Source organism: Cibotium barometz, chromosome 37 (genome assembly GCF_041138505.1).
Source record: "Cibotium barometz isolate CiBa-2024 chromosome 37, ASM4113850v1, whole genome shotgun sequence".
Lineage (NCBI taxonomy): Eukaryota > Viridiplantae > Streptophyta > Polypodiopsida > Cyatheales > Cibotiaceae > Cibotium > Cibotium barometz.
The window spans coordinates 47,382,325-47,393,498 of record NC_141082.1 but is presented as its reverse complement, the minus strand read 5'-3'; the positions used below and the strand labels follow the sequence as shown (position 1 = coordinate 47,393,498).

General features: G+C 48.9%; 1 protein-coding gene across 3 annotated transcripts; it reads right to left on the bottom strand.

Moving 5' to 3' along the window:
- Positions 1–354: 354 nt before the first annotated feature.
- LOC147617339 (putative E3 ubiquitin-protein ligase XBOS34) lies at positions 355–10,741 on the bottom strand. 3 transcript variants are annotated; one of them, XM_086776981.1, is made up of 9 exons: positions 10,538–10,741; positions 10,332–10,443; positions 9,602–9,716; positions 9,415–9,495; positions 8,555–8,643; positions 8,235–8,326; positions 8,082–8,160; positions 1,362–1,464; positions 355–1,267 (listed from the first exon to the last, which is right to left on the bottom strand). In XM_086776981.1, exons 2-9 carry the CDS (start codon positions 10,431–10,433, stop codon positions 501–503), a joined length of 1,428 nt encoding a protein of 475 aa, XP_086633107.1. In that variant the 5' UTR covers positions 10,434–10,443; positions 10,538–10,741; the 3' UTR covers positions 355–500. The 3 variants fall into 3 exon arrangements, with proteins under 3 accessions (XP_086633107.1, XP_086633106.1, XP_086633108.1); XM_086776980.1 differs by having other exon boundaries at positions 10,332–10,447; positions 10,538–10,736; XM_086776982.1 differs by having other exon boundaries at positions 10,332–10,465; positions 10,538–10,726.
- Between the last annotated feature and the right edge of the window lie 433 nt (positions 10,742–11,174).

Sequence of the window (11,174 nt, the reverse complement as noted above, 5' to 3'; positions counted from 1 at the left end):
ATTTATTCTATTGATGAGGAAGGTGAGGTGATGGTCAGAGTAAATGGGGGAGAGACACTTTAGAGGAGGAAGTCCTACATTACTTCAAGGGATATTTGAATCCTTTATTATGCTATACAAAGGCTTTATAAATTGTTTCTTCTAGTGTTATCTATCAATATAAGATCAAATTATTTGAGGTTCTATCAAATCCACACACACACACACTATTCGAAAACCTATATTTTTGCGAAGTGATGATTATGTACTGCACCTTGAATTCCTTGATACTTCACATAGAGGTGGCAACACCAACTGTCTACAAATAAAGTATGGGTTGGTCAGCATTGACAACGAGAAGATGCCCACATAATAGTCACCCGAATACACTCACACAATAATTACCTTAATGAGGGTTTACAAATTACTTATGTACACGCCTCAACCCATGACAATTTCTGTGTCGGGTCCCTTGACTACAATCTCTTGATAGAATGAGATACCACATTAAAGGTATTCGCTCAAACTGCATAGACTTTCACGACTTGCTGAATCTGTTCTCTACATACAGGACAACCCCAATTCTTAGCTTTCACTTCTGACAAACAATCCATGCAACCCGCCAGGTGCCCGCAAGGTACACACGCACCTTCGGCTGGAGCATCCCAACAGATCACACACATCCCACCTGCTTTGTCGTCAGTTGCCATGTTGGCGTCTGGATTTTGAGAATTGAGCAAAGGGCCTCCCCCTGTTTGCATCATGTCAACAGAGGGGTAGTAAATTGGACCCTCGGGAAATGGAGGCGCTGATGGTTGGACTAGGGGATCTGTGGTGGGCTGTTGATTACTTGGGCTGCTTTGACGTCTACTAGGTCCAGCTTCACTGGGACCCCAGCCATTATAGGTACTCTGGTCTCCTTCCCATCCACCATAACTAGTTTTCTTTTGCTGCTTTTCTGGCTTTTTCCCCCCATCAGGAGGTCCCCATCCATTGTAACTTCCATCTTGGGGATCCCAACCATTGTAATCATTTGGTTTGCTTGGTTTTGTTTGCATTTGGCTGGCGGGTGTAGAAGCATCATTGGATGAAGGCTGTAATACTGGTTGTCCGACTGGGATAGCCATGCCACTTTCCTGTGGACCAACTGGACGATTCTGTGACGGGTTACCTGACTGACCGCTTGCTGCAGCTAAGCTTACTTGTGGAACTCCTCTGCATGCTTTATATAGCCTCTCTAATTGAGCTTTGTCACCCTCTTGCTCCGAAAGAAATTTATACTTAGTTTCTGGTAAACCAAACAAGCAAAGAAGGTAATCAGATTGCAGTTCCAACAAGAAGTTTTTTGTCACAATTAAGAGGAAATCTTCACATAATCTTACTGTTAGTCTTGTCTGTTATATACAGCACAGGATCTGGGGTGTTGAACTTGGGCTCCTCTGTCTCTACCTTGGCAAGTGAGATGAGTGTTCTTGGTTGCGGTACCTGTTATTATATGAGATAACAGACGTATAAATCCTCTCGTCCTATAGGTGCATCTTGGTTATTATTTTCCGGAAAAAAAGATCCTTCTATTAGTTAACAAAAAACAGCCACGAGGGGCTAAATACAACCACGAAGAGCTAGATACAGACTCGCCTCCATGTGCAGGACGAGGATCAAAGAATCAAAGGGAGGAGAAAGATGCTCCTCTCCTCTGGCTGGCTGCTCTATGAGGAGGAGGCTATCTCATACAGGGGGAGAGGGAGGGGGAGGGGGAGGGGAAGAGAATAACCACACAGCTGGTCTATAGCGCCAAGTGGGCTCACTACGCCACCAAAGCCTCAAGAAGGCTCGCGTCGATGTGAGGCAAAGCACTCTGAGATGTGGTCAATGTCGAAGGCTCGCGTCGGTGAATGCAGAGGCACTCCGAGGTGGTAGTGGTAGCGGAAGATGAGGTGATGCGGGCTCGGTGACAAGGGTGCTACGGTACCTGAGGTAGTAGATGAAGAGCAAAGAGGGCTGCCGTCTCGAGTGGTGTAGTGGCGCAAGCTCTGGTGACAAGGGTGGTGCAAGAACTGAAGGGTGCAGGAGGCTTTGGTGACAAGGGTGTTGCATTCCTGAAGGGGGTAGCTCTGGTGACAAGGGTGCTGCATACCTGAGGGGTGCAGGCTCTGGTGACAAGGGTGTTGCGTACCTGAGGGGTGGTGAGCAGCAGAGAGGACTGCCGTCCCGAGTTGTGTGAGATGGTGAAGATAAGCAGAGAGTGGGCTGCCGTCCCGATGGTGTGATGTAGCAGAGAGTGGGCTGCTGTCCAAGAGAGTACTGACGATAAAACAATGATGTCCTGTACTGGAGCAGAGAGTGGGCTGCTGTCCCAATGGTGTGAGCTGAGGAAAAATGCACTGCTCTATGCAGCAGAGAGGGCTGCTGTCCCATGAGCTGAAGATAAAACGCTAATGTGATCTATGTGACAGAGAGAGGGCTGCCATCCCAAACTGTAGCCAGATGTAAAACGCTGAAGTACTGCGCTGGAGCAGAGCAGACTGCTGTCCCAAGGTAGCAGAGAGTGGGCTGCTGTCCCAAGGTGTGGCCAGTAATAAACGCTGATGTGCTGGGGTTGACGAGCGATGATGATAAAGCAAGTATGGTGTTTGCGTTGGCAGCAGCAACATCAACAGCAGATGGTACCTGATATGGTCAAGAAGTGGTACAATGGTGAAGTGATGAGGCAAAGCTATAGGGACTGCTGGTCGGCCAGCCTAAAGGCTGTCGGCCAGCAGCAAAGACACACAAATCCCAAATAAAACCAATAAAGCCCAAAAAAATCCCTTTTTTAGGGCTGGGAAAAATGTTGTTTTCACACCCCCCCCCTCGGGCCAAAAAGGGACCATGAGAGAAGATGATGGATGCCAGGGTGTCCCACACAGACACACTGGTAGAAGGAATGTATCCCCCCCTGGAAACAAAATCTAATAAAGTCAGAGAGGGCGATCGTGATGGCAAAGGTGGTGACGGTGAGGTGATGTAGATGGGTTGATCGTCTCCCAAAAGATCTTGAATGGGACTCTCCACTGAGTAAGAAGTCACATTCCCTATCTGGTCCAGATTAGAGTTTGGAGAATCAATTTCTAGTGAGAAGAATTGGTCCTCCGGGAGTGCGGGTAGACGATCCACACTGTGTGCTCTCGAGGTCTTCAATCCCTTTGCTCACGATAGCTCTGATACCATGTGGGCAAAAGGATGAAAGGACCAGATATACGAGAGATCAGAGCAAAACAACACAGCATGAAATAGGTGAGGGAGTCTATATATAATGATGAGTGAACATATGTACAAGAGCCCTCTGATGTGAATATGTACAAGAGCTCTCTGATGCAAGGTGACTCTGATAGAAGAAGACCGATGCAGAAGCAAAGATGACATTGGAGCTGAAGCACGGTCGATGACGAAGGCTCGCGTCGATGTGAGGCAAAGCACTCCGAGATGTGGTCGGTGTCGAAGGCTTGCGTTAGTGGATGTAGAGGCACTCCAAGGTGATAGTGGTGGCGGAAGATGAGGTGATGCAAGCTCTGGTGACAAGGGTGCTATGGTACATGAGGTGGTAGATGAAGAGCAGAGCCAAGGGCCCCCCAAGCTTGGAGTATAGGCTGAAATCCTAGCCAAGAGGAAGTCCCCAAGGCTCACCACCTGGGAGAAGTCCTCTAACAATGAACTTGCCCAACACGGCACGGCTTTGAATGGCAGGGTCAATGATGCCTAGGCCCCCCTATGTCGTGGCTGAATGATCACTCTCCAGGACACCTTGGCCCGGCAGGCCTCCCATCACTGCCAGCCCACAGAAAGTTGCGGATCAACCGTTGTACCTGACCAATGCAGGCTTAGGAGAAGGCCCAACAAGCTGCTGATCTCACCAAGACCCACATCTAAGATGTGTGTGGCAGAACCTGGGATAAAATCTAGTCCCTTCCATATTTGCTCTATCATGTTGCAGATCTCAGGGTCCTATATGAGGCTATCTGGAATCCTAGGGCTCAAATGCATGTCCTGCCTCTAGGGGTCCTCCGGGGACAGAATAAGCGAGCATGATCAGAAGAAGTGGTGATCGCCAAGATACCAATCATGCCCCCGTGACCGCAAGCCCACTCATCCACATAGAATCTATCAAGTCGAGAGAGATTGGGACCCGCCTCCTATCAGACCGTGAGAAGCACGGACTCCCAGGGCTACGCCAAAACTCTGGCAGGTGCCAAGGGTCCTATCCCTTGAGTGCCACGATCAACTCCTCCCAAGCAGAGTACTCTGAGCCTGAGATTGTAGTTGTGCCTCCTCCGAGTCTGTCCTTTATTGACTTGATCATGTTAAAGTCTCCACCCATGTACCAAAAGTTAACCTAAGGAAGGGACTGACGGATTGTACTCTAGAAGGTGGCTCTACCTATTGCAACATTCAGGGCATAAACATCGAGGAAGTCCACACAGTCCTCTCCAATCCTCATGGTAACCCACTGAGCTCGCCCAGTGACTCTGACCCCTGAGCCAACCATTGCCCGCAAGAGCTGCTTACTGAGAAAAATGCAAACGGCCTCCCTACGTCCCGGAGGGGCCGAAAGAGAGACAAAAAAGTACGACTCCTGCCTAGTAAAATCTTCCCACAGCGACAGGTACACCCCTTGGAAAGATGGTGCTCCTGGAGGAAAAGAATGTCAATGGGTCCCTCAATACAACTCTATGGAGCTCTCCTCCTAGGACGCCTCGCCTCTGAAAGCACTGAGGCCCCCAAACCCTAAATGTTTTAAGAGGCTATCCACATATCAATCTCTGTGGGAGACGCCCCTTCGCGAGATGGTGCTCTTGGAGGAAAAGAATGTCGATGGGTCCCCCAACCGCAGCTCTATGGAGCTCTCCTCTAAGGACGCGGCACGCCTCGCCTCTCTGAAACCATTGAGGCCCCCCCAAACCCTGAAATTTTATGAGGCTATCCACATCTATCTCTTGGGCGTGGGATTCGGCAAGTAGTCACAGTCAGTCCCGAGACGAAGGCGCACCAGGTGAACGTGGATCCTGTCCTCCATGAGTTGCCACTCTTTCCGAGCGCGAGAGTAAGCATACTCGAAACTCCATCAATCACAATGAAGGTATCTGTAAGAGGGGGGAAGGGGTATTGCAACTGAGATATGAACACAAAAAACAACACCTCCAAGCTGGAGGACACCACCTCCCCGTCTTGATCTCTTATGACTTGAGCCTCCCAGCTCCATCCGAGCCAGAGGCCAGAAATAGATGAGCACGCCGATGTTGCACACATCATGAAGATGGTGCAAGAGCTCTACTGTCATCTCTACCGGCTTTGAGAAGCGATGAATCGATCGGCGAACAAAACTCGCCGCTTTGCATCAAGCGCCACCGGAGGGCGGCGAGAATGCTCAGGAGAGATGGAGGGAGGAGGGAGTGCGGGCTCAAAAAAAGAGGACGAGGTAGGGGGCCTACTGCGGGGAGAGTCAGAGGCGAGGGTTGTGGATGAGGAGGGGGGGAAAGGGGCGGAGAGGAGGGTGAGGAGGAGGGCGAAGTTGGGGAGAGGGAGATGGAAGCGGTTGGGAGTGATCCACCGAAGAGGGCGGATGCGGGGAGGGGCTCGGTGGGGCCACCTGGCCTCACTGGAATCTAAGAACCTGAGGAGGAATCTCGATGGGGTAACGGCCTTCAAACCGGAGGGATTGGATGTGGGACCCTTGAAGTGACTTGGGGGGGATGCTGTGGTAAATGCTCGACACGGTTTTCTAACAGAACCAAATCCTTCTGTACTCTACCAGCCTTGCGTGCTTGGCGACGCCGCTCAGCTCTGGAAGTCGGCTAGCGACCTGAGCGCGAGCCAAAGGACTGCCACTCTCCGGTAGCGGAGCCTTCCACAATCGGGTCCTGATGCTCCGTGAACTCGAGGCCTGCATCTCTCGACCCCCTTATGATGATCTGAGTTGGGGCAAGAGGGGGAACCAGGGGAGGTGGTCTACTGGACTGGCGACGAGGACAAGCTCTGGCGAGATGTCCCATCTCGCCTGCATATGAAGCATTGGCCTGGGAGGCCTGAGTACTCTACTCTACAAGATGGGGTCTATTAGAGGCAAGGAAGGGATATGACGTGAGGCTCTCTCTCCGACAAGGCTATACACATGGGGGGGGATGTGGTGGTAAATGCTCGACACGGTTTTCTGACAGAACCAAATCCTTCTGTACTCTACCAGCCTTGTGTGCTTGGCGACGCCACTCAGCTTTGGAAGTCGGCTAGCGACCTGAGCGCGAGCCAAAGGACTGCCACTCTCCGGTAGCGGAGCCATCCGCAATCGGGTCCTGATGCTCCGTGAACTCAGGGCCTGCATCTCTCCTGACCCCCTTATGATGATCTGAGTTGGGGCCAGAGGGGGAACCACGGGAGGTGGTCTACTGGCGACGAGGACAAGCTCTAGCGAGATGTCCCATCTTGCCTGCATATGAAGCATTGGCCTGGGAGGACTGAGTACTCTACTCTACAAGATGGGGTCTCTTAGAGGCACAGCATATATAGACATCAAATATAATTCAGCAATTATCAAGTTCATTCATCAAAAGTTGATCAAGTAAGAAGTTCAGCCTCGGCATGAAGTAAACATAAGCATCAGCATCATAGATCTATTCACAGATCTCATCTCAATTGTAATCATTTGCATCATTTAATATAGTTGCATTCCATTCATCTAAATTCATCTCTACAATAATTAAGTTAATTAAGGCTGTGATTGCTAAGATCAACCTCAGTGCATGTAACAGGTATATTCCTTCTTGGGCCTAGGAAGCAGACTATCATGGGAAAGCCTCAAACGCCAACCAGTGGGTCGGATGCGGGTCGAAGTCTTGTTGCCAACTCGCAAAGAAGGCCTATGCTGTACGCAGTGCGACGGGGCTCGGCTACATGACTATCTAACGCCGCTAGCGAGTCAAGCTCAACCTAGTAGTAGCCTCACCCCAAAGAATGAATATCAGTGATCTTTACAAGTGCTCCAAGGATGCTAGCCTCTAGAAGATCTCAGAGTTGTCCGCGCGCCAAGTGGCTCCCAACAATCTTGCACACCAGAGTGGAGGCCTCTAGGGATGCAACTGTCAAAGCTAGGAGCTTGAGGTCCGCTTCTAAGAAGCATAGGCAGGGGACGGCAACCTTAGTCGGGGATGACAGAGCGGCTGCCATGGAGTCCTCCTGAGGGGTAAAGACCAGAAGAGGCAAAAGCTTGCCAAATGATAAAATGCCGAACTAGAGAAGCTGCCAAATGAAAATGGAGGGGACGGAGAGTCGGAGGCGAAGGGAAACCGGGTGGGAGGGGGGGGAGGGGGGAGGGAAGCAAGGGAGGGGTGAGCAAGGGGCGCATGCAAGGGAGAGAGGCGCAGGTGGGGCGGACAGAGGGAGGAGAGGGGGGGGGCGTAGGAGGAGAGAGGGCGCAGGCCACGAGGGGGGGGGGTGTAGCGTGAGAGAGCAAGGGAGCAAGGAGGGGGCAGCGCAGGCAGAGCAAGACAAGGAGGGGGGCAGAGGCGGAAAAGGGGGGGAGGGGGGGCAGGGGGCAGGGGGCAGGCGGCAGGCGGCAAAGGGGGGCGCAGAGGGGGCACAGGTGAAAAGGGGGGACGCAGGCGGAAAGAGGGGACGAGAGGGGGGCAGGCAGAAGGAGGGGGTGCAGGCGGACAGAGAGGGTGAGAGGGTGCGCACATGGAGCCGAGGCAGCAAACGGGGGTGTAGGCGGACAGAGAGGGCGAGAGGGTGCCCAGATGGAGCAGGAGCAGCGCAGACGAGGGCAGTACGGAAGGAGGAGAGGCGGCAGAAGGAGGGGGGGACAGAGAGGGCAAGAGGGTGCGCAGATGGAGCCGAGGCAGCGAAGGGGGCGCAGGCAAGGGCCGTGCACAAGGAGGAGAGGAGGCACAGGTAGGGGCAGCGCAGTTCGCTTCGGAGGGGGGGGGGGGGGGGGGCTTGCAGCTATCACTATGACTCTTTGCCTAGATGCCCATCTGCATGCAACTAAGACCCTGACTCCTAGATCTGGTGCATCTTGATTATTGCAGACACATTAAATCACACATTATAGCCCTTTATTAAGCAGCACAAACCTTGATCGATTGATACACAGCCAGCTCATACTTTGGGGGCTGCCTTGACTGTGACTCGGTCGGAAGCACCACTGCCCAGCTGTGGCACAAGGCATACTCAAATGTGAAACAAAAAGAAAAGTGTAAATTAATCTCCACAAAAAACTCCCTTACATCTTTTTTGTGACCAAGTTCGGAGCAATAGTCTCCAAGATACCAAAACCCGAAATCTCCCGTAGCATTCCACTGAAAAGACACAGTTGCTCCTGAAAAGACTCAAGAAATTCACAAAATAATTAATCAAATGCTGGTGTGCATATGCATGCGCCCGTGCTTGCGTATATGTCTATACAAGTGTGCACTCGCATGTGTCCGTGCATGTGTGTATCCATGCAAGCGTGTGTGCGGACTGTGTATGTATCATTAGATGAATGTAATCAGCTTAAAAACACCTTATCTGACAGCATTGCCAAGACCAAATGATGCACACTGACCTCAAGAAGGCGCACAACAGAAACATGGCCCCTGCTTCTTGCCATTTGGAGAGGAGTTAGACCCTCATCATTAATAGTCAAAGGATTAGCTGCACGTTACAAAACCAATTACAAATCTAAGAACCCTTACACATATGTCAACTAAGAAGGGAGGGGGCGGGGCATCTAAAGCGCCCCCATCGCTTCTCAGTAAGGGATCTCACTTATATAACAACAAAAAAACACAAGCAAGGAAAACACTAGAATTTTTTTTGCAAAGAATACAAGGACATAAAGGAGAAAAATAAATATGAGTAATTACTAAAACAAAAAACTTAGCAAGTTATGATTTAAATGAAGAAAACTAGTCTATAAAAACATGAGAGAGAGAGAGAGAGAGAGAGAGAGAGAGAGAGAGAGAGAGAGAGAAAACTAAAGCCTCTTAGTAAGCTACACAATACTTATGTTTTCATTACCACCCAGGCAAGTTTGCTCACCAAATTTCAAAAAAGTCTGGCCTCTAGGGTGGACCCACTGCTTACTAAGAACTTGAAAGATTAAAACAAATATATAATTTTGAGAGAGAGAGACTAATGAAGCAAACAATATTAAAGCTACTGTAAACATATGAAAATGTGGCGTGCACATGTGCATGGGTGTGAAAAATAAAGACTTTCAAAGAGCTACAGCACTAAAGCTCCCCACATTGCCTAAACATTCAAATCCTGAAATCCCAAAAACATAATAACTATTGTTTAACACAGATTGAACCTTTTTCAAGAACAACTTATAATTGTAGCCCTTGTGAAGAAGTAAAATAAGTAAATTACTAAACCGAGAAATAAGGTTTATGACTGGAAGAAGCCAGCAAATACTAATACCTCCACGTGAAAGTAGCAAAGTCACAGTTTTCTCAAGTCCCCTCTTTGCAGCATGGTGCAATGGTGTGCCTCTGTGTGTTCCTGAGAATAAAATTAAAAAAACATAAACAAACTTAATCACATTTTAGACCTACCAGTAATCACCCATACACAATGACAAAAAAATTATCAACCCACATCTAAGCACCTGGTCTGTATACATTGATGTTGGCACCAAGGTTAAGTAACGTTATGGCCATGTCTAACAATTCGCCACGTGTGCAGGCTAGAATAAGAGGAGTCCGCCCTTCTTTATCAACCCACTGGATGTAACAAAAGAAATGCCACACACATGTGTTTCTATTATACATCACATTGTTAAACAATGGATCTTAAATATCCTAATGTTGATGGTGATGACTTTGATGGTGGTTTTGATGTCTGCAAGTCAGTTGAGATTAATGTTGATGGTGATGATTTTGATACAAGTTTCAATGTCTGCAAGTTAGTTGTGATGATGAATATTGATAGTTCTATGCCACATGAGACAAGGGACATTGATCATAATGCAATATGACAATTGATCATCCTTTATGACGCTGTTGATGATGATAGGCTCCATGAGGTGATGGAGCATGGTTGTGACGATTGATGGGCCCATGAGTCAACAAATCGTACCATGGTTATGACAAAGCTAATGATGATAGGCACCTCGAGGCATTAGGACAATGTCCATGGTTATGACAATGTTGATGGGTCCCACGAGGGCAAACGACCAAGGTTATGATAATGTTGATGATGATGATGGGTACTATGGGATGGTGGTGGCTTACATAGTTGCCATGAGACAAAGATCTAAGCCGACCAAAGGGCCATCTTGCCCGTCCAGGAGTTGCTGCCCCCGCCCATCAAATTCAAGTGAGTTTTAGATGTGGTACCTCCAGAGAAGCCCCATTCCGATGGAGAGCCTTGACTGCGTCGTGGTTTCCATTCAGCACTTCCTGATACAGCAGCTCGTCTTTGGACTGGCCAGCACCCATGGCTTTTCACCTATCTAAGACCGGAAATGACTCTGTAAGAAGACGAAGGTGAGAGCTTCAAAACAGAAATCTATGCATGCGACATAATGAACAAAGCCATGTACCTCGATAGCGCGTGCGCTTGCGCGTTGGCGCGCGTAGTCTGATGATGATAGCGCGTGCGCTTGCTCGTTGGCGGGCGTAGACTGCTGATGATAGCGTGGTCAGAAGGAAACTTGCTGAGGAGGGTCGGATCTTCAACGGTGGAGCTGCCAGACAGAAAGAGTGTTGCAGACCGGTGTATATACAGATTTATCAATTATTAATCTACATTTACAATATGTCTACCGTGTAAGGAAGGCTCTAGAGGCTGGGTGACATCCTTTAACATTAAATAAAGGAATAATAGATAACACCCTTAGAAAAACCCAGTGTATTAAATACAATACGGGTCCCAAATTCTTTTTTGTTATTAATTAATTAATTAGTGAGGGTGAGAGGGGACTTGAACCTTAGTATAGGTGTAAGCTGAAAACCTTAGAAAAAAAAATTCCCTAGTTTTGATGTGTGGCAGTGTGGCAGTGGGAGGGCCAAAGGGAGTATCGAGAAGTTTGTAGAGGCAGTAGTAGCCTCAGCATGGATGCCTATAAAACCTAGAGCTAGAAGGAAGAATGTTTACGAATCTCATGAGAGATTAATGTTTACTAATCTCCCCATGTGTGAGACACTACAATTTTAATTAAAGCTGAAAACAATAAAACA

Coding starts and splice junctions, on each gene's coding strand:
- LOC147617339 (XM_086776981.1), bottom strand. CDS start 10,433: ATGGGTGCTGGCCAGTCCAAAGACGAGCTGCTGTATCAGGAAGTGCTG. Junction 8,644..9,414: donor TTTGCTACTTTCACGTGGAG/GTATTAGTATTT, acceptor TGTAACGTGCAG/CTAATCCTTTGACTATTAAT. Junction 8,327..8,554: donor CTGTTGTGCGCCTTCTTGAG/GTCAGTGTGCAT, acceptor GAGTCTTTTCAG/GAGCAACTGTGTCTTTTCAG.